Raw genomic sequence first — 24,035 nt, 5'->3', positions numbered from 1 at the left:
TTGAAAGTTGTGCACAGTTCTGCCACTGGGCACAAGAGAAATTACGGGGCGATGACAGATTTTTTTGCACGCGTTCTATTTAGCGACGAAGCGTCATTCACCAACAGCGGTAACGAAACCGGCATAATATGCAGTTTTGGGCAACGGAAAATCCACGATGGCTGCAACAAGTGGAACATCAGCGACCTTGGCGGGTTAATGTATGGTGTGGCATTATGGACGTATTGCTAAATGCATTGAGGTTGACGGACATTATTTTGAGCATTTATTGCATTAATGTGGTATTTACAGGTAATCACGCTGTAATAACATGCGTTCTCAAAAATGATAAGTTCACAAAGGTACATGTATCACATTGGAACAACGGAAATAAAATATTCAAACGTACCTACTTTCTGTATTTTAATTTAAAAAACGTACTTGTTACAACTGTTCATCTAAAATTTTACGAGCGATATGTTTGTGACTATTACAGCGCCATCTATCACAAAGCGAAAAAAGTTGTCTAACTAAAACATTCATACTTCTTTACGTACTAGACGAATATGTAATAAAAAATGGGGGTTCCTATTTAAAAAAAGAACGCATTTGATATCCGTTCGACGTATGGCAGCGCCATCTAACGGGCCAACCATAGCGCCATCTGGTTTCCCCCTTCAAGCTAGACAAGTTGAGTTCTTTGTAGTTTTTTTTGTTTGACGCTGGTTTCGTGAGATATTTGGCCCGTTCACGATCAATGGACCACCTTAATAATTACCACACAGGTTTTCCGTCGATACTCGCTGAAACTGTCGTTAACAATAACTTCAGAGTCTGCTGCAGTTGATGCAGTTATCTCCACTGCTTACCCGACCTTCACGGGAACAAGCAGACCATCGTGATACTGCGGTACGATCCACTGCACTATTCCCACACATCTTTCTCAATCCTTTGTAAATTTCCGTTGGGTTGTTTGCACGTACGGATTTTGATGCAGGAACGTTGGTCACAACTTGTGATTCGACCTGACTGGGTTTCAGCTTCCGTTTTCAAAATGAATTACCCACGACACATATTCGACCGTCACGCCTAAAATCTCGCTCACAAATGACATGCATTTCAACTTGACCATACCGCCGTACCAGTCGCGCTTGCGCGATGTGCAGGACTTTTAAACGACCTCCTTATCAACAGGGCAGGGGAGACTGCATCTGGTGATGCGGTTAGACCCCGTTGTTCCTTCCATTGGTCGAGTCCTGGCGATGAAGCTGTCTTGAGATTTTTATCGATCGACTGCAGCTTGGTGATCATGCAGTAGACACAGGGATCACTGATCTACTTCGCTCTTTCCGCATCGGCAGCGAGGACCCTTCTGACAGCGCGCCCGAGCTGTTCCAACAATCGGGCACAGTTTGTCGACTCGAGTTGGTTTAATAAATCCCAACAAGATTCGGGCAGTCCTTGCTGACCGCAGTGTCAGGCTGCTTGGTGTGAGCAGATGCACTTCACTCAAGTGAGGCGCACTCTGCAGCTGATACATACAAAGAAAAAGCGTCGATTTGCAGTAGGGTTTCCGAACATATACTGTATTCGAATATTGTGAAGTACCTCGAAGAAAACGATTTATTGACATATAGTCGGCACGGATTCAGAAAATATCGTTCTTGTGAAACACAACTAGCTCTTTATACTCATGAAGGAATAAGTGCTATCGACAGGGGATGTCAAATTGTTTCCATATTTTCAGATTTCCACAAGGTTTTCGACACCGTTCTTCACAAGCGTCTTCCAACCAAACTGCGTGCCTACGGAATATCGCCTCAGTTGTGCAACTGGATTCGTGATTTCCTGTCAGAAAGGTCACAGTTTATAGCAACAGACGGAAAGTCATCGATTAAAACAAAAGTAATATCCGGCGTTCCCCAAGAAAGTGTTATAGGCCCTCTATTGTTCCTGGTCTATATTAACGACATAGGAGACAATCTGTGTAGCCGTCTTAGATTGTTTGCAGATGATGCTGTCTTTTACCGTCTTGTAAAGTCATCAGATGATCAAAACGACTAGCAAAATGATTTAGATAAGTTATCTGTATGGTGCGAAAAGTGGGAGTTGACCCTGAATAAAGAAAAGTGGGAAGTTATTCACATGAGTACTAAACGAAATCAGCTAAATTTCGATTACGCGATAAGTCACACAAATCTGAGGGCTGTAAATTCAACTAAATACTTAGGGATTACAATTACAAATAACCTGAATTGGAACGATCACATAGATAATGTTGTGGGTAGAGCAAACCAAAGACTGCGATTCATTGGCAGAACATTTAGAAGGTGCAACAGGTCTGTCAAAGAAAGTGCTTACACTACGCTTGTCCGCCCTATTCTGGAATATTGGTGTGCGGTTTAGGATACGCATCAGGTGGGACTGACGGATGACATCGAAAAAGTACAAAAAAGGGCAGCTCGTTTTGTATCGGTAAATATGGGAGACAGTGTCACAGACATGATACGTGAATTGGAGTGGCAATCATTGAAACAAAGACGTTTTTCGTTGCGACGGGATCTTCTCATGAAATTTCAATCACCAGTTTTCTCCTCCGATTGTGTAAACATTCTGTTGGCACCCATCTACATAGGGAGAAATGATCATCGCGATAAAATAAGAGAAATCAGAGCTCGCACAGAAAAATTTAAGAGCTTGTTTTTCCCGCGCGCCGTTCGAGAGTGGAACGGTAGAGAGACAGCATGAAGGTGGTTCATTGAACCCTCTGCCAGGCAATTCATTGTGAATAGCAGAATAATCACGTAGATGTAGCAGAAGATCTCAGGTGCTGACTGAGAATTTGGTTAAAGTATTGTTCCTTGTACTGACCTTTGGATTGTTGTTATGGCAATGTTTCTTGAAGAACAGTGTACGGCCAGACGTAATATTTAGATACTGAACAACATAAACTTCCTTGTGGCTGAAAAGCTTACGTCCACGAATCATCACGATTTTGAAAAGCATCGCTGGTGTGAAACTGAGCTTGCCCTTTTCTCACATGATATACTGCGAAGAGTAACAGGCAGATTCGATAATTTTAAATTTCCCAAAAGTATTTGACGCGGTGCCCCATTGCAGACAACTAACGCACGTACGAGCATCCGGAATAGGTTCCCAGATAAGTTATTGACTCGAAGACTTCATAAGTAATAGAATCTAGTAAGCTGATCTCGACAGCAAGCGTTCATCGGAGCCTCACGTAAGCGTGACAGCTCAGTTAATATTTCCTGTACACATAAATGATCTGGCGGGCAGGATGGACAGCAATCTGCGGATGTTTGCTGATGACCCTATGGTGTACGGGAAAGTGTTGAAGTTGAATGACTGTACGAGGATAGAAGATGACTTAGACAAAATTTCTAGTTGGTGTGATGAGTGACAACTAGCTCTAAATGCAGAAAAATGTAAGTTAATGTGATGAGAAGGGAAAACAAATCCGTGGTGTTTGGATATAGCATTAGTAGTGTCATGTATGACATAGCCACGTAGTTTAAATACACTCCTGGAAATTGAAATAAGAACACCGTGAATTCATTGTCCCAGGAAGGGGAAACTTTATTGACACACTCCTGGGGTCAGATACATCACATGATCACACTGACAGAACCACAGGCACATAGACGCAGGCAACAGAGCATGCACAATGTCGGCACTAGTACAGTGTATATCCACCTTTCGCAGCAATGCAGGCTGCTATTCTCCCATGGAGACGATCGTAGAGATGCTGGATGTAGTTCTGTGGAACGGCTTGCCATGCCATTTCCACCTGGCGCCTCAGTTGGACCAGCGTTCGTGCTGGACGTGCAGACCGCGTGAGACGACGCTTCATCCAGTCCCAAACATGCTCAATGGGGGACAGATCCGGAGATCTTGCTGGCCAGGGTAGTTGACTTACACCTTCTAGAGCACGTTGGGTGGCACGGGATACATGCGGACGTGCATTGTCCTGTTGGAACAGCAAGTTCCCTTGCCGGTCTAGGAATGGTAGAACGATGGGTTCGATGACGGTTTGGATGTACCGTGCACTATTCAGTGTCCCCTCGACGATCACCAGTGGTGTACGGTCAGTGTAGGAGATCGCTCCCCACACCATGATGCCGGGTGTTGGCCCTGTGTGTCTCGGTCGTATGCAGTCCTGATTGTGGCGCTCACCTGCACGGCGCCAAACACGCATACGACCATCATTGGCACCAAGGCAGAAGCGACTCTCATCGCTGAAGACGACACGTCTCCATTCGTCCCTCCATTCACGCCTGTCGCGACACCACTGGAGGCGGGCTGCACGATGTTGGGGCGTGAGCGGAAGACGGCCTAACGGTGTGCGGGACCGTAGCCCAGCTTCATGGAGACGGTTGCGAATGGTCCTCGCCGATACCCCAGGAGCAACAGTGTCCCTAATTTGCTGGGAAGTGGCGGCGCGGTCCCCTACGGCACTGCGTAGGATCCTACGGTCTTGGCGTGCATCCGTGCGTCGCTGCGGTCCGGTCCCAGGTCGACGGGCACGTGCACCTTCCGCCGACCACTGGCGACAACATCGATGTACTGTGGAGACCTCACGCCCCACGTGTTGAGCAATTCGGCGGTACGTCCACCCGGCCTCCCGCATGCCCACTATACGCCCTCGCTCAAAGTCCGTCAACTGCACATACGGTTCACGTCCACGCTGTCGCGGCATGCTACCAGTGTTAAAGACTGCGATGGAGCTCCGTATGCCACGGCAAACTGGCTGACACTGACGGCGGCGGTGCACAAATGCTGCGCAGCTAGCGCCATTCGACGGCCAACACCGCGGTTCCTGGTGTGTCCGCTGTGCCGTGCGTGTGATCATTGCTTGTACAGCCCTCTCGCAGTGTCCGGAGCAAGTATGGTGGGTCTGACACACCGGTGTCAATGTGTTCTTTTTTCCATTTCCAGGAGTGTATAAAGTTGTAAAACGGAACGAGTAAGTGAAGTTTGTGGTAGGGAAGTCGCTTTCTTGGGACAATTTTGGGAAAAGTGTGGTTCATCTACAAAGGAGACCGCATATAGGACGCTACTCGCATTCTTGAGTGTTTCTCGAGTGTCTGGGGTCCGCACCAGGTCGGATTATAGAAAGACATCGAAGCGTTTCTGAGACGGATTGCAACGACGAGAGCAACGGTATTTGCAAAGTGTTATCAGTGCTAACAGACAAACCAACACTGCGTTAAATAACCATAGAAATCACTATAAGACGTACGAAGAGCGTATCTTTGAACAACGTGCAAGTTTTACGGAGGTGCTTCGGGAACTCAAATGGGCATCCCTGGAACAAAGGCGACGTTCTTTTCGAAGAGCGCTATTGAAAAAATTTAGAGAGCAGTTGTTAGAAGCTGACTGCAGAGTGAGTCTACTGACGCCATCATACATTTCGTATGTACGAAAATAATATACGGGACAATAGGTCTCATACGGAGGCATATAGTAGTTTTTCACTTTCTCTATTTTTGAATGGAATCCGGAAAGAAAATATCTAGTAATGGTACAGGTTACCCTCCGCCACGCACCGTACTGTGTATTGCGGAGGATCTATGTGGATATAGATGTAGATGTACAGGTGCTGGTCAGTATTTTACTAACATTTGTTTTTCGAATCGGTTTTCGGCTTATTGAGACGTTATTCTGACAATGTCCTTTAGAGACAGTACAGTAGCGTGGAGGAAACCAAACATTAGGAACAAAGATGCTGTCACCACACACACAGAATCTTGGGTCATTACATTTGATGAGAAATATCAAATAGAGCGCTGGTCACTCGTGTTATAAACAAAACATTACATTACAGTGTTGTATTTCAATTTAGAAGATGAATAATATAACGCAGCACATAACGAAAAGGCACAAAATTAAAATATATTACCTGTGTAAATGTAATGCGAAAGGTAGTAAGGAAGGAGAAGTAAAGTACATATAATGATAATTCTGTAGTGGAGATGAATATGATCGTTGAGGATGTGGTCTGGACGTATGTGGCTGATAGACTGGATCATGTGAAGCTTAAGAGCGGATATGGGTTCAGCTGTAACTCGTCATTTAGAAACAGGTCGGGATTTTGAGCTATATGCTTATTTACCTCAAGTGCTTCTTATAGGTTAATTTTTTGCATTCTAAAGTCGGTGGAAATGATTTTATAAATAGCAATATTATTTAACAATTATGTTTCCTCCTTGATGCTGAATAAAATGTGAGCTGTGGTGGTCCATACATAAAATGGAAGTATACGGTTGCAAGATTTGAGAGTTACGGCTAATGTGTTGGATGATTCTTTGCATGATGTTTTACCTATCGAAGTAATCGGTAGCCAGTTGCATACAAGAAATTTTATTTCTTTAACTGGTTTGAGGCACTAAATGCCCTTCTTCAGAATGTAATAACTATGGCATTATTTGCAAGTACTAGCCCATAAGATCCTTGCAAATGGCGCTGAGCACTATGGGACTTATAAGATCCTTGCAGTTTATTGCTGTGGTCATATGGTTCATAGCGCCCGTACGAAAATAGTATAAGAAAGTGAAGCAACAAGTGCAGACATCACGCCAATAAGACATATTTGATCGCTAAGTTATTGCTCACTCCGTGACTACAAGACTACTAGCTCCAAAGTGGAAGGCTGCTTTTAATGTTGATTTCGTCACTGTTCCATTGTAATGAAGTGTTGGTATACTCACAGTATACGCTAAATCGGGCGTTGTTTATAGTTCCTTCGCAAGCTGGTGTCGAGCCGGTCCGCACACCACGTCGGGCAAGTGTACAGTGTGAAAATGCTTTCGCAGCGCTGCTAACCTTACGCTATCTGCAAACCAGTAGACTATCTATGCACGCAAACACGCCCCAAGTTAGCCTTCGTCGTAACTGCTGATACTTCTTTCTATTTCCACCTACACGATGCCGACCGACCGCCGGGTCATCCTCTTCCAATAGCGTCATTCGGATGCCGTATGGAAGGGCTTGTTGTTAGCACACCGCACTCCCGGGGATCACCAGATTTCCACAGTAGTTGCAATTTTTTTCACGCGTGTATCAGTTTTACGAAAATACTCGACACGTCGTGGTATTATAGTTTACATCTACATCTGCAAAAATACTCCGAAAGCCACCATACTGTGTGTGGTGGAGAGTATCTTCTACCACTACCAGTCTTTCCCTTTCCTGTTGGATTCGAAAATGGAGCGAGGGGCTTTGTGCTTCGGCAGGACCCCTAATTTCTCTTACGATTTAGTAAGTTTAAGCACTTGATTTTGGATCATATAGTCCCCAAAACGTGTTGTCAACGTGTACCACGAATTTTCGACACCTGCTGAATAACATACTGACTACTAATTTCTTTTACCTTATCTTCACTTTCTTTATGCGAAATGTACTTTGGTGGCAATAGAATCGTTCTGCAGTTAGTCACAAATTCCAGTTCTCCAAATTTTCTCTACTGTCTTTCGCGGAAGGAATGTCGTCTTCTCTTCAGTTATTGCTGTTTGAGTCACAGAGCATTTCCGTAATACTTGCAAGGTTATCGAACCTACCGGTAACAAATCCGGCAGCACGTCTCTGATTTGTGCAATGTCTTCCTTTAAACCGACCTGGCACGGATTCCGAACACTCGAGCGTACTCAAGAATCGGTTACACGGCGTTCTGTAAAAAATGGTTCAAATGGCTCTGACCACTATGGGACTTAACTACTGAGGTCATCAGTTCCCTGAAACTTAGAACTACTTAAACGTAACTAACTAAGGACATCACACACATCCATGCCCGAAGCGGCATGCCCGTATAGCGATCGCGCGGTTGCAGACTGTAGCGCTTAGAACCGCTCGGTCACTCAGGCCGGCGGTGTTCTGTGCGCGGCCTTCTTTATAAATGAGGCACATTCTCCTAAAATTCTCCCAGTGAACCGGATTATTCGCCTTTCCTGCAACAGACGTTGTGTGTTCGTTCCATTTCGTATTTCTTTGAAACATGACGCCTATATATTTAATCAGCATGTGTCAAGTACACTCATGCTCATAAATTAAGGATAATTGCCGAATGTGCGGCCACACAACGTGGCACTACACAAAACTGGCACTAATAGCGTCCGCAGCTCGTGGTCGTGCGGTAGCGTTCTCGCTTCCCACGCCCGGGTTCCCGGGTTCGATTCCCGGCGGGGTCAGGGATTTTCTCTGCCTCGTGATGACTGGGTGTTGTGTGATGTCCTTAGGTTAGTTAGGTTTAAGTAGTTCTAAGTTCTAGGGGACTGATGACCATAGATGTTAAGTCCCATAGTGCTCAGAGCCATTTGAACCATTTTATGGCACTAATAGCATAGGCACATAGGGAACACACACGGCACTGATCTGTAACTCCACGTTATTGGTGATAAGTTGAGAAAACCGTCTCGAAAAATAAGTGTTACAAAACACCACTGTTTCCTGCGAATGTACCTCGTCATCAATACGGGATACGATCACCATGCACATGTGCACAGGCCGCACAACGGGTTGGCATACTCTGGATCAGGTGGTCGAGCAGCCTCCCATTCTTGCACCAGTGCCTGTCAGAGCTGCTGAAGTATCGTAGGGTTTTGTAGACGTGCAGTGATACGTCGACCGAGAGCATCCCAGACGTGCTGGATGGGGTTTAGGTCTGGAGAACAGGCAGGCCACTCCATTCGCCTGATACCTTCTGTTTCAAGGTACTCCTCCACGATGGCAGCTCGGTGGGGCCGTGCGTTATCATCCATCAGGAGGAAGGTGGGACCCACTGCACCCCTGAAAAGGCGGACATACTGGTGCAAAATGACGTCCCGATACACCTAACCTGTTACAGTTCCTCTGTCAAAGACATGCAGGGGTGTACGTGCACCAATCCTAATCCCACCCTACACCATCAAACCATGACCTCCATACAGGTCCCTTTCAAGGACATTAAGGGGTTGGTATCTGGTTCCTGGTTCACGCCAGATGAAAACCCGGCGAGAATCACTGTTCAGAGTATACCTGGACTCGTCCGTGAACATAACCTGGGACCACTGTTCCAACGACACCAGGCTTTACGGGCTCCTGGCGAATAAACCATGTATGTTCAGTCGTCTGTAGACTGTGTGTCTGGAGGCAGCTGTTCCAGTGGCTGCGGTAACGTCCCAAGCAAGTCTACCTACAGTACTCCGTGACCGTCTGGGGGCACTGATGGTGAGATATCGGTCTTCTTGTGGTGTTGTACACTGTGGACGTCCCGTACTGTAGCACCTGGACACGTTTGATGTCTGCTGGAATCGTTGGCATTATCTTGAGATCACACTTTGTGGCACACGGAGGGCCCGTGCTACGACCTGCTGTGTTTGACCAGCCTCCAGTCGCCCTAGTATTCTACCCCTCATAACGTCATCAATATGTGTTTTTTAGCCATTTTCAACGCACAGTAACAATTAGCACGTCTGAAAACGTCTTCACACTTACTCGCTGCACCGTATTCTGACATGTACTAACACGCCTCTGCGGATGTGGACTGCTGCCAGCGCCACCGTGCCACGACCGCAGGTCAAATGCATCGCGTGGTGATACCCCGAAGTGATTTAAACCCGCAAACCGCCCACCAGAGTGATGTTTCACCATGTATCAGCATTATCCTTAATTAGAGAGCGTGAGTGTAGTATATCACTAATACTATATTAGAAGATAATATAATTGTTTTTCCACATTAGAACAAGTTGTTTTTCTTCACACCAAATAGAAATTTTACCTCATCCTGCGTCCGTTTAGAGTCACACAACAACTACGATAATCCGGGACACGACAGAATCATTAGCAAACGCATAGACTGCTGGGCACCATATTCGTCAATTCGTTTATGCAAATAGAGATCAAGAGCGACGCTATCACACTTCTCTGGGGCAGTCCTAATGACATCTTTGGCTCTGATAACCATTCGCCGTCTAGGACAACGTACTGGACCCTATTACTTAAAGTCTTCGAGCCACTCTCATATTTGAGAAACTATTTACTACGCTCTGATCTTCAACAGTTTCCAGTGTGGCACTGTGTCAAACGCCTTCCGGAAAATCTAGTAACGTAGAAACTGCTGTCGTCCGTCATCCATGGTTCGCAGGGTATTATGCAATAAAAGGGCGAGATGAGCTACGCACGAGCGTTTCTTGCTGAATGTTTGCTGATTTCTCGCCAGAAACTTCTATGCAAAGAGTGACAATTATTGACCTATATGAAATAAAATAGCCATAACTTCTGAACGTTTTGCGTTAGGACGTTCAAACGGCGTGGTTGGCTATTTGTCATTATGGGAATTAGTATGCGCATGCATGATTCGGTTTAGCGAGGAAGCCCACTTTCATTTGGATGGGTTTGTCAATAGGCAAAACCGAGCGAGGTGGCGCAGTGGTTAGCACACTGGACTCGCATTCGGGAGGACGACGGTTCAATGCCGTCTCCGGCCATCCTGATTTAGGTTTTCCGTGATTTCCCTAAATCGCTTCAGGCAAATGCCGGGATGATTCCTTTGAAAGGGCACGGCCGATTTCCTTCCCCATCTTTCGCTCACCCGAGCTTGCGCTCCGTCTCTAATGACCTCGTTGTCGACGGGACGTTAAACACTAATCTCCTGCTCCTCCTCCTCCTCAATAGGCAAAACTGGCGCATTTGGGGGACTGAAAATCCGTATTTCGCGATTGAGAAGTCTCTTCACCGTCAACGAATGACAGTGTGGTATGGAGTGTCCAGTCACGGAGTAATCGGTGCGATCTTCATTGATGGCACGATGATTACCGAACGGTACGTGAAGGTTTTGGAACATAACTAATTCAAAGAATGGCTCTGACTAAAAAGAAATCCTAGCAATAACCTATACATTTCATTAAGCACTTATCTCACAAAAATCTTCATTACGTGAACTACTGCAATACAGCGAGCGTCAGTACTACTAAAGCCACTAACTACTAATAGGCATGTGATTAGCAAAGGAAAGATTTTGTTGCAAATCAAATAATGTATTTTTTTACCTTAATAATGTGACATCCAGTTCGGACACGAATATAAATTCATTTACATCTAGTACAAAGGTATATAATCATGTATGATATTCAATCTCCAACTCGAACATATACAGATCATTAGCCTACGCTAACACGTCAGACCTCTACCCTCCATCAATGATAACTTCTCACATCTAACATCCATCACTACTGGTGACTAACTTCCAACTGCCCAATACTACTGGTGATTAACTTCCAACAACGAGTCCAACCAGCCACAGAGTTTCTTTCAAAGAAAGCACAATCAGAGATCCAATGCAAATCGCTACACAGCGCTGCCAACACAGAAGCAGCCCACTTACAAATTCTCTGTTCATTAACGCCATCTGTTCCTCGCTCCTTTATCCACTAGAGACCCACACAGCGTGCAAAGTAAGTCATAACAAGTATCATGTCACTTCCACATTCACATCTTCTTCAAACCTCACTCAGATAGTTGATTTTACAGGACTGCGTGGTTAACAGTCTGGATAGTTGTGGGGCATATGATATCTGCGATGACATTACAAAGTTACATTTCTAACCCGTAACATCAATGTGTGTGGTAGAATTTTCAGTGTCGTAAGCAACCTTCCATCGGTGGTATTGTAAAGCTATTTGAGTCACCGATAAATGGAGGCCGCAGCCGAGTTCCCTGTTTTGATTTTGATTATTTATTTATTCTGGTGTATCACTCTTCTGACTGGTTTGATGGGACCGGCCATTAATTCCTCTCCTGTGCCAACCATTTTATTTTAGAGTAGCACTTGCACAGTACGTTTTCCCTACTGGTATCACCCACTAAAATCTTTCTAATAGCATGGAGTTCATGCCATGATGCATTAACGCCTGACCAATCATCCTGTTCATTGTTCTTATATTGTTTTCCATATGTTCCTTTTTTCGCCGATTGTACCGAGAAGAACCACCTCCTTACTTAAAAGTCCATCTGATTTTCAGCATTCTTCTGTAGCACCTCGTCTTCGTTTTTCACACGTTCCTATTTTTCTAGCGTCCATAATTCACTGCCATGCAACACAGTGCTCCAAACGTAAATTCTCGAAATTTCTTCCTCAAATTGAGGCCTATGTCTGACTTCTCTTGGCCAGGAATGCCCTCTTTGTTAGTGATAGTCTGGTTTTTACGTCTTATGTATTTTGTCCGTCACGGGTTATTTTGCTCCCAAGATAGCAGAATTCCTAAACTTCATCTACTTCGTGATCACCAATTTTGATATTTAGTTTCTCGCTATTTTCGTTTCCGTTACTTCTCATTACTCTAGTCTCTTTCAATGCAATTTCTGGTGACGAGAAGCACCGTGTACGGCTGATAATATTTATTTATTTATTTATTTTCCAACCACATTCTGTAGTTATTTGACTGTTAATTTCATTCAGTAGATCGAGTATTTCTTCTTCTCTTTCACTGATGATAGCAATGTCATCAGCGAATCTTATTATTTATATCCTCTCATCCTGAATTTTAATCGCAGTCTTGAAACTTTCTATTGTCATTGCTTCTACGGTGCATAGGTTGAAGAGGAGAGGCGAAAGACTATTTCCCTGTCTTACATCCTTTTTAATCCGAGCATTCCGTTCTTGGTCTTATTGATACCTCTCGGTTCTTGTACATATTGTATGTCACCCGTCTTTCCCTGTAGCTTACTCCTATTGTTCTAGAATTTCGAAAATCTTGCACCAATTCACATTGCCGAACGCCTTTCCTGAAACAACATATGCTATGAGCGCATCCTGATTTTTCGTCAGTCTTACTTCCATTATCAAGTGCAGAGTCAGAACTGCCTTCCTGGTGCCTTTGACTTTTCTAAAGCAAAAAATGATCCTCATCTAACAGATCCTCAATTTTCTTTCCCAAACTTTCCAATCTCCTGTACATTATTATTCTCAGAAGCTTGGATGCATTAGATATTAAGCTGATTGTGATATTGTTTTCCCATCTATCTGCTCTAGCTATCTTCGGAATTGTGGACACGATATTTTTCGAACGTTTGACTGTACGTCGCCAATGTTATAGATTCTACGCACAGCCTGAACAGTCGTTTGGTTGCCGTTCTCCCCAATAAGCTTAGAAATGTCGATGGAATGTTATCAGTCCCTTCTGGTTAATTGGAGCCCAAAAATACCAGAGCTCTTTTAAATTTTGTATCTAATACTGGATCCCCTACGTCTCCTACCTCATTCCAACTGCCTAGCTGGTATTCTCCCGTAACACTTTCCTCTATACCTTCCCGTACAACCACATTCTAATTCCCCATGATTATTAGATTATCATCTGTCTTCACATTTTAATATTTTATCTATCCTCGGCAACTTTAGGCGATATATCGAAAGAATAAGCAACCAGTTGCATAAAAGAAATTTCTTTAGCGGTTTCGGGCACTGAGAGCCCTCCTTCAGAAGGCAGTACAGGAAAATACAACACAAAAAAGTAGAAGTCAGATAAGAATATTAAAATTAGGGACGAAAAGTTTAAAAATTTTAAAAATTTAAATATAAAAAATGGTATACACTTATTTATACCTGTCGCATTACTTGTGTCACCAATAAGCTGCAAATAGCAAAACGAAATGGTGCTAAATTCATACAGCAGCAATAAGTAATACAATACTGAATCCATTAATACAATAAAAGATCTTAGACACTTACGTGTGGTTCATAGTGTACGTACAAAATTAGTATAAAGAAGCGAAAAGAAGTGCAGTTATAATGCCAGAACAGGAGCTGATCAGCTAATGATGTGCAAATCTTCAATTTGGTCTCAGTGTGGGGGTGAAAGTAAAATAATAAAAAAAGTAACTATAGTTATCATAAGGCATAAAGAAAGTAACATAAAAACCTAATGATAAATCAAATAAGTTAATATCGATGACAAGAGGGGCTATGGACGGGAAATTTGGGAACTAATCTCCATACAGCTGTAGCGATGTCAGTAGCACGCTTGTAGGGAACCTGTCAACAAAAACAAACAGCGAAGTGCATCATGGGGCTGGAACTTGAGTCTGGAGTAAGTGGAGAGACTATGCAATCATTAGCTAATATTAAATATGGAATAGTAACTGTACGGGGAAAGAAGCGTGGGCACAATTATATAATAATGAAACAGCAAGTACTGGAATATTTGCAGGTTGCAAGTACCTTCTGGTGAAAGAATTGTACCTAGCGGCTTTAACACTAATTGTTTGGTACTGTAAGTGTTACAACACGTCGGTGAATTGGTGTAGACAAGTCAATACCGTGGCACCAAGAAGCGCGCCCACGCAAACAGCGCGCGAGATGCATCCAGGGGGGCGAGAATCATTAAAAGGAGAAACAATTCCTAGCCATTAGCTAAAACGACTCAAAATTAACTATAGGAGAAAGGAAACGTGGACATCGTTCTATACTTTTCTTACAGTGGAATAAATAGTTCAGAAATATACATAAAGGCTTAAATGCGCTTCTTGAACTTAATACAACAAACGGCATTCACATAAGATTTATGAAATAAGCACAAACGGTTTCACTATCTGACCGTGACTGAATAAAAGTGCTTGTTAGCTGTAAACATTACTTGTAACTGCATAGTAAAGCGTCTGTAATTTTAAGAATACATTGTCTACAGGTCATTGTTTACATACAGTTATCCGTCTGTAGCAAAATACACTGAAGAGCCAAAGAAATTGGTGCATCTGCCTAATATCGTGGAGGGCCCCGCGGACACGCCGAAGTGCCGCAACACAACGTGGCATGGTCTCGAATAATGTCAGAAGCAGTGCTGAAGGGAGTTGACACCATGAATGCTGAAAGGGGGTGGGGGGGGGGGTGGAGATCTCTTCTGAACAGCACATTGCAAGGCATCCAAGATACGCTCAATAAAGTTCATGTCTGGGGAATTTGGTGGCCAGCGGAAATGTTTAAATTCAGAGGAGTGTTCCTGGAGCCTCTATGTATCAATCCTGGACGCTTGGGGTGTCGCATTGTCCTGCTGGAATTGCCCAAGTTTGTCGGAAGACACAATGGACATGAATGGATGCAGGTGATCAGATAGGATGCTCACGTACGTGTTACCCGTCGCACTTGTATCTAGACGTATCAGGTGTCCCATATCACTCCAACTGCACACGCCCCACACCATTACAGAGCCTCCATCAGCTTGAACAGTTCCCTGTTGACATGAAGGGTCCATGGTATCATGCGGTTGTCTCCATACACGTACAGGTCCATCAGCTCGATACAATTTGAAACTACACTCGTCCGACTTGGCAATGCGCTTCCAGTCATCAACAGTCCAATATCAGTGTTGACAAGCCCAGGCGAATCGCAAAGCTTCGTTTAATGGAGTAATCAAGGATACCGAGTGGGCCTTCAGCTCCGAAAGCCCATATCGATGATGTTTCATTGAATGGTTTGCACTCTGACAGTTGTTGATAGCTAAGAACTGAATTTGTGGAAGGGTTGGACTTCCGTCACGTTGAACGATTCTCTTCAGTCGTCGTTGGTCTCGTTCTTGCAGGATCTTTTTCCGGTCGCAGCGATGTCGGAGATTTGATGTTTTACCAGATTCACGATATTCACGGTATACTCGTGAAATGGTCGTACTGGAAAATCGGCACTTCAGCACTACCTTGGGGATGCTGTGTCCCATCGCTCATGCGCCGACTATAATACCACGTTCAAACTCACTTAAATCTTGATACCCTGCCGTTGTAGCAGCAGTAATTGATCTAAGAACTGCGCCAGACACTTGTCGTCTTATATAGTTGTTGCCGACCGCAGCATTCTGTCTGTTTACACATCTCTGTATTTGAATACGCATGCCTATACTAGTCTCTCTGGCGCTTCAGTGTAAATCACCATCTTGAGGTTGTAGATGGTTTAGTAGCTGCAGTTATAAATTATTAACTACCTGGCAATGTAAGTGGCTAACCAATGAAAACTTGAAATGCTTGACTACTTAGAACTATAGATGCCTAATAGACTGTAGCTATACATGACCAACTGACTAAAAATCTGTGTAAAAAATTAATTACTTGTATGAAATGTACCAATAATAAAAGCTGGACTTATTGTAGCTGTGAACAGCTGTTTACATGTTACTGTATATAGGTGACTAACAACTACTAAATGCAACAGAAGATAGTCAAGCTACAGTGTGTAAAATACTACTAAAATTTGCTAGTTATAAATAGAAAATTATTGATTATCTGCATATAGCCACTTCTGAGAATTATCAGACTAGCATACTGATCGCAACCTACTTACTGCGACTTAGTGGGTATAACCACAGACAAGTAGCTATAGTAGCGGCTGTAACTTACCTAATGACGAAATTCTGCCTATGAAAATTAATAGGCTCATGTAATTATCTACACCTAAGTAATCAGTTATATATCAGATTCTGATTGTAAAGCATTGCCACCGTATTAGACCATATTTTAATGCAATATAATGAAGATAGTCACATTCTGACCGAAACCGGTTACCATTGCCATTAAATGTTTAATACGGTCAAGTCTGTTTTTAATTCAATTTTAAAAACGGTTGTTTCGGAATGGTAGCACCCCGTGTCTATCTGGTTATACAGGGTGAGTCACCTAACGTTACCGCTGGATATATTTCGTAAACCACATCAAATACTGACGAATCGATTCCGCAGACCGAACGTGAGGAGAGGGGCTAGTGTAATTGGTTAGTACAAACCATACAAAAATGCACGGAAGTATGTTTTTTAACACGAACCTACGTTTTTTTAAATGGAACCCCGATAGATTTGTTAGCACATCTGAACATATAAACAAATACGTAATCAGTGCCGTTTGTTGCATTGTAAAATGTTAATTACATCCGGAGATATTGTAACCTACAGTTGACGCTTGAGTACCACTCCTCCGCTGTTCGATCGTGTGTATCGGAGAGCACCGAATTACGTAGGGATCAAAAGGGAACGGTGATGGACCTTAGGTACAGAAGAGACTGGAACAACACATTACGTCCACATGCTAACACCTTTTTATTGGTCTTTTTCACTGACGCACATGTACATTACCATGAGGGGTGAGGTACACGTACACAAGTGGTTTCCTTTTTCAATTACGGATTGGAATAGAGTGTGTCCCGACATGTCAGGCCAATAGCTGTTCAATGTGGTGGCCATCACTTGCTGCACACAATTGCAATCTCTGGCGTAATGAATGTCGTACACGCCGCTGTACATCTGGTGTAATGTCGCCGCAGGCTGCCACAATACGTTGTTTCATATCCTCTGGGGTTGTAGGCACATCACGGTACACATTCTCCTTTAACGTACCCCACAGAAAGAAGTCCAGAGGTGTAAGATCAGGAGAACGGGCTGGCCAATTTATGCGTCCTCCACGTCCTATGAAACGCCCGTCGAACGTGTACCTCACCCCTCATGGTAATGTACATGTGCGTCAGTGAAAAAGACCAATAAAAAGGTGTTAGCATGTGGACGTAATATGCTGTTCCAGTCTCTTCTGTACCTAAGGTCCGTCACCGTTTCCTTTGGATCCCTACATAATTCGGTGCTCTCCGATACACACGATCGAACAGCGGAGGAGTGGTACTCAAGCGTCAACTGTAGGTTACAATATCTCCGGATGTAATTAACATTTTACAATGGAACAAACGGCACTGACTGCGTATTTGTTTATATGTTCAGATGTGCTAACAAATCTATCGGGGTTCCATTTAAAAAAACGTAGGTTTGTGTTGAAAAACATACTTCTGTGCATTTTTGTATGGTTTGTATTAACCAATTACACTAGCCCCTCTCCTCACGTTCGGTCTGTGGAATCGATTCGTCAGTATTTGATGTGGTTTACGAAATATATCTAGCGGTAATGTTAAGTGACTCACCCTGTATATGTACATATACTAGAAGTGGGTCTTATTCTGTGGCTAGCACATTTGTTTGGATCACATCTCTACTATGAGTGACCATGCTGCAGTCCAGTGCCTGAAATATTAGTTGAAGTTGATGATGCTACTGAGCTGTTTGACATGGACAATAGACGTGTAGAAGTATCCATACCAGAATGAAAGTTTTAATGAGCGTGATCGTGATTATCTAACATCTTACTGTTGAAGTGAATAAACAGTTTATAATTGTAAATATTCTTTTTAGGATGACATCTCATTTGATGCTAGTCATTACAAGACGGCTCTTGGAATCATTAGGTGTACCATTATACATTTATGATGTTTCTTAAGCTTAGCTGTCGCCACAGTTCAGAACAAGGCAATCACCTTTCAGCTAGGGATACTAACTGCTATAAAACTGGCAATACTCTTACAGTGTGCCAACTATGTGCTGTAGTGAACCTTAAACTTACAGCATACAGCCAGCGAAACATCGTGACCAACAGAAGGAAACTGATTGACATCAAAACGTGCGCTTGACAGTTAGTGCTCAAAAATAAAAACGAAAAAACGCGCACACACACATGTTGACGGAAGAGTGCAACTTCCATGCCGCAATATGGCTGTGGCCCATTTGACGAGGGGGAAGTTAACGTACTTACTTGGAGGGTTGGGCGAGGGGCTATTGTATTTGACCACTGCCATATCCTGGCCCTTCGTTTTAGGATACATGACGCAGTTACCTAATGATAGTTCTATCACATGCTAGGAGTCATTGGTTGCAGCGAAGGCACATATCCCGATGGTGGAGCTAGAATGCTAAGAAATTTTCACATGCCACCTGTGCTTTTATCTCAATATTCGTGAACACTTTTCCATGCATTGCAAAGCTTGAGTTCGGATGCTATACAGCTCTTACTTCTAGCATACAGATTTTTGTGGGGCCATGAAGAAGTCAGTAGCTTAAATTAGTTCATTTTTATTTTACTCCTGACTTGCTGCTGAAAGGCATCTGGTTTGTCGAAAAACAACCTTACATGCTACGTATTAGCGGGTGCTGTAATAGTCGCTCATCAACCTCGAAGAGCTGTCGTCAGCTACCTGTGTACTACACAGTGCTTCTCTGGATTGAAACTGCAAGCTATGTCTTGACAGGTCGTGCGGGCCTTGGCTCGAGCCAGCCAACAGGAACGCTAGGCAGCAGAATTTCTTTCTGGACGTCTCACGGAAAACACACACACACACACAGTCTTTCTTCCTGCTGTCGTGACGACAGCGCGCGCTGATTTTCCTCCTGGTACAGACACTTTATGTAGTGATAGTGTAAAGGTCACATTCACCTGACTTCGTTCTGGATTATGGTTAGATAGTTACTGCCTTTGCACTTTTGTGCTGTATTTACATGATTGTACATTAAGTGGCCTTCCAGAGAATGGGGAATTTGATTTCTCCCTGCGGTGCGTTTTGCTATGTTATTTCGCCTGGGCTTTGTTAAATCTTTGCTTTTGATTTCAACCTCTTTAGAACGAATGGAGAGCAATACTAATTTTTCATACAGTCATCCAAAGTTTCAAGTGGTATCATAATGCTCTTCCACTCGTAAAACAACGTTTAATGAATTAATAGTAATGAGCTGTGGTTTTCTGTTGTCTATGTATCAGGTGGGAAACTAAAGACATATGGTCTGTGGAACTGTATTTGGACATGTAGTATGTTTTCTTGTACATGAATACTGGTCATTGTACTTGTATTACGTTTGAGTAAGTCGGGATTTCACAATTTTTTTACTCTCTTCCCTCATCATTGTTTAATAAATATGTTCGATACCTCATACGTTCACTCTAGAACTACCTTCTCTATACGTAATCCGACCATTCTAATTGCATTCAAAGGTAGGTTGAAAAAGCCTCCATTCAGCAGTGATTGAAAAAATATTAATTTCAGCTGTGCAGGTAAATCCGTGTCGCTGTTGAAATTTGAGACAACTGTCAGCGGAGGCATTTTTCAGTTGATTAGGTAATATAGGGCACGCATAGCAAAAACATTTGCATTCCACATATTTTATGTACGACATACAACTTATTACAGATGCTATTTATTGACATACTTAGATACTAGATGCAGGATGTCTACAGTGACGATTCTAATTTCAGTTTCTCTTACTTAAGTCCTATCAACGACCCTCCCACCATTTGTTTATTCCATTGCACTTTGCGGGAGTTCCTGCCACTCCAAACCTTAAATAATCTGTTAAATTACGTTTACTTACATGTCCAACAAATCTGATGTAAAAGGATAACTTTTCAGTGCATAAAACCGTTGTAATAGTATGTTACGAACTTCCAGGAGACAGTAAGCAAACGTGATCGGGCTTTCATAGTTCAATCTCTGATGATCCATTGTGGGTACGGGATAGTGACCGGTGAAATACGAGGGTTGACTGAAAAGTAATGCCTCCATATTCGTAACTCTTCAACAATTGGCAGCAATGGTATGCGGCAGATACTGGCTTGTTCCGTAGCCTCTTCTCTACAGTTGGTGGGACGCCTTAGCATTGAACCGTTGTGTTTTTACAGTGTAAAGTATGGAACCCTGCGCAGACGGTCGGTCAGTGCGTTTTAAGCCACGTGCAGTCATTGAATTCTTGACAGCAGAAGGTGTCACCCCGAAGGAGATTATTCAGAGAATGAAAACTGTTTATGGTGATTGTGTTGATGTGAGTACTGTGCGTCGATGGGCGATTATGTTTAAAGATGTTGAGGCGGGAACATCTGACCTGCGTGCCAAACTAACAAAGAGTTGGACGTCCTGTGACAGCAATCACTGAGTTTCACAAGCAGAATGTTGACAGATTAAGTCAGGACGATCGTCGTATCACTCAGAGAGAAATTGCATGCACCATCGGCATTTCACAAGAACATGTGGGTCACTTTATTGCTTCTCTTGGCTATCGGAAGATCTGTGCACGATGGGTATCCCGGATGCTGACTCCTGAAATGAAAGCGCACAGAGTTTAAATTTGCAAGGAACTCCTCTCGCGTTACGAGAATGAAGACGACGCCTTTCTCCATTCAATCGTGGGACATCATTATGCTCCGGATGAAGAGGTGGTTCAAATGGTTCAAATGGATCTGAGCACTATGGGACTTAACATCTATGGTCATCAGTCCCCTAGAACTTAGAACTACTTAGACCTACCTAACCTAAGGACAGCACACAACACCCAGTCGCACGAGGCAGAGAAAATCCCTGACCCCGCCGGGAATCGAACCCGGGAAGCCGGGCGCGGGAAGCGAGAACGCTACCGTACGACCACGAGCTGCGGACGGAGAGGTGGAGAGAACTGTGAGACGGTGGTTGCGGAAACAGAGTGTCGACTTCTTCCGTGACGGCTTCAGAAAACTTGTTCATCGTTGGCAGAAATGTATCCAATTGGCTGGTGATTATGTGAAAAAGCGAATATTGGTAATTAAAGATGACATTCTAAGGATTAATTGTGCATTTTATTTATTAAAATATTCCCATCCAAATTCAGTTATCGAAGGTGGAGGCATTACTTTTCATTCAACCCTCGTATTTACCGAAGAAAAAAATCAGCAGACAGCCGTATATTTTGAGAAGTTGTTATTTTACTTACAACATAAGTTTTGGCATATCATTAGTGCCATCTTAAGAAGTGACAAGTCTTCTAATTTCAAAATGGTTCAAATGGCTCTAAGCACTATGGGACTTAACATCCGAGGTCATCCGAGGACATCACACACATACATGCCCGAGGCAGGATTCGAACTTTAGACAGTAGCAGCAGCGCGGTTCCGGACTGAAGCACCTAGAACCGCTCGGCCACACGGGCTGGCCTCTTCGAAGTACACATCCCACAAAAACAGAGTCCAACTATCGACGGCTCCGGTTAATGATGCATCGATGTATCTGATTCTCTATACATGGAGAGCTTAGGGGCCTGAAGACGGCGTTAATGAAATGCAGGAACTGGTCATGTAAGTAAAATAACAACTTCTGAAAACTTACGACCGTATGGTGATTTTTCTTTGGTAACTATTTCACAGGAAATGCAAAATGGCTAAGCAGGCATGGCTAGAGGACAAATGTAAGAATGTAGAGGCTTATCTCACTAGGGGTAAGATAGATACTGCCTACAGGAAAATTAGAGAGACCTTTGAAGATAAGAGAACCACTTGTATGAACATCAAGAGCTTAGATGGAAACCCAGTTCTAAGCAAAGAAGGGAAAGCAGAAAGGTGGAAGGAGTATATAGAGGGTCTATACAAGGGCGATGTACTTGAGGACGATATTATGGAAATGGGAGAGGATGTAGATGAAGATGAAATGGGAGATATGGTACTGCGTGAAGAGTTTGACAGAGCACTGAAAGACCTGAGTCGAAACAAGGCCCCCGGTGTAGACAACATTCCATTGGAACTACTGACGGCCTTGGGAGAGCCAGTCCTGACAAAACTCTACCATCTGGTGAGCAAGATGTATGAGACAGGTGAAATACCCTCAGACTTCAAGAAGAATATAATAATTCCAATCCCAAAGAAAGCAGGTGTTCACAGATGTGAAAATTACCAAACAATCAGTTTAATAAGCCACAGTTGCAAAATACTAATGCGAATTCTTTACAGAAGAATGGAAAAACTAGTAGACGCCGACCTCGGGGAAGATCAGTTTGGATTCCGTAGAAATACTGGAACACGTGAGGCAATACTGACCTTACGACTTATCTTAGAAGAAATATTAAGGAAAGGCAAACCTACGTTTCTAGCATTTGTAGACTTAGAGAAAGCTTTTGACAATGTTGACTGGATTACTCTCTTTCAAATTCTAAAGGTGGCAGTGGTAAAATACAGGGAGCGAAACGCTATTTATAATTTGTACAGAAACCAGATGGCAGTTACAAGAGTCGACGGACATGAAAGGGAAGCAGTTGTTGGGAAGGGAGTAAGACAGGGTTGTAGCCTCTCCCCGATGTTATTGAATCTGTATATTGAGCAAGCAGTAAAGGAAACAAAAGAAAAATTCGGAGTAGGTATTAAAATCCATGGAGAAGAAATAAAGACTTTGAGGTTCGCCGATGACATTGTAATTTTGTCAGAGACAGCAAAGGACTTGGAAGAGCAGTTGAATGGAATGGATAACGTCTTGAAAGGAGGATATAAGATGAACATCAACAAAAGCAAAACGAGGATAATGCAATGTAGTCGAATTAAGTCGGGTGATGCTGAGGGAATTAGATTAGAAAATGAGACACTTAAAGTAGTAAAGGAGTTTTGCTATTTGGGGAGCAAAATAACTGACGATGGTCGAAGTAGAGAGGATATAAAATGTAGACTGGCAATGACAAGGAAAGCGTTTCTGAAGAAGAGAAATTTGTTAACATCGAGTATAGATTTAAGTGTTAGGAAGTCATTTCTGAAAGTATTTTTATGGAGTGTAGCCATGTATGGAAGTGAAACATGGACGATAAATAGTTTGGACAAGAAGAGAATAGAAGCTTTCGAAATGTGGTTCTACAGAAGAATGCTGAAGATTAGATGGTTAGATCACATAACTAGTGAGGAAGTATTGAATAGGATTGGGGAGAAGAGAAGTTTGTGGCACAACTTGACCAGAAGAAGGGATCGGTTGGTAGGACATGTTCTGAGGCGTCAAGGGATCACCAATTTAGTATTGGAGGGCAGCGTGGAGGGTAAAAATCGTAGAGGGAGACCAAGAGATGAATACAATAAGCAGATTCAGAAGGATGTAGGTTGCAGTAGGTACTGGGAGATGAAGAAGCTTGTACAGGATAGAGTAGCATGGAGAGCTGCATCAAACCAGTCTCAGGACTGAAGACCACAACAACAACAACAACTATTTCACAGTTTAAGTCAAAGTTTTGATTTAGAGGAGGCACGTGCAGTCTTTGAAGGACTTGCTGCAGAGCGGAGTTGTGGACGGTTCTGTCTATCGAAACCAGAAGTGTGCCAACAGCGACTGTCAGCACCTTGCGCAAAGCATGTAATTTGTCGATATATCTCCATTTTACAGGCCTGTTGACTCATAATCCAGCATACGAGAATGTTTCAGTGTTCCCGATGTAGTACTCGCCCACAGGGTGAAA

The 24,035-nt window shown here is 43.3% G+C and overlaps 1 protein-coding gene and 1 long non-coding RNA gene across 2 annotated transcripts in view; one reads left to right on the top strand and one right to left on the bottom strand.

Annotated features, from left to right (window-relative positions):
• The window catches only part of LOC126092221 (uncharacterized), a 73,864-nt gene extending 67,077 nt beyond the window's left edge, over positions 1-6,787 (bottom strand). The window contains exon 1 of the long non-coding RNA XR_007521313.1: positions 6,708-6,787. This is a non-coding gene — a long non-coding RNA (uncharacterized LOC126092221). The remainder of the gene's footprint in view (positions 1-6,707) is intronic.
• A 15,201-nt stretch (positions 6,788-21,988) lies between these two features.
• Positions 21,989-24,015, top strand: LOC126092864 (uncharacterized). The gene is made up of 2 exons (XM_049908595.1): positions 21,989-22,421; positions 23,963-24,015. Exons 1-2 carry the CDS (start codon positions 21,989-21,991, stop codon positions 24,013-24,015), a joined length of 486 nt encoding a protein of 161 aa, XP_049764552.1.
• Positions 24,016-24,035: the final 20 nt, after the last annotated feature.

Source organism: Schistocerca cancellata, chromosome 7 (assembly GCF_023864275.1).
Source record: "Schistocerca cancellata isolate TAMUIC-IGC-003103 chromosome 7, iqSchCanc2.1, whole genome shotgun sequence".
Classification (NCBI taxonomy): domain Eukaryota; kingdom Metazoa; phylum Arthropoda; class Insecta; order Orthoptera; family Acrididae; genus Schistocerca; species Schistocerca cancellata.
The sequence above is the reverse complement of the archived record's forward strand: the minus strand, read 5'-3'. Positions and strand labels throughout refer to the sequence as shown.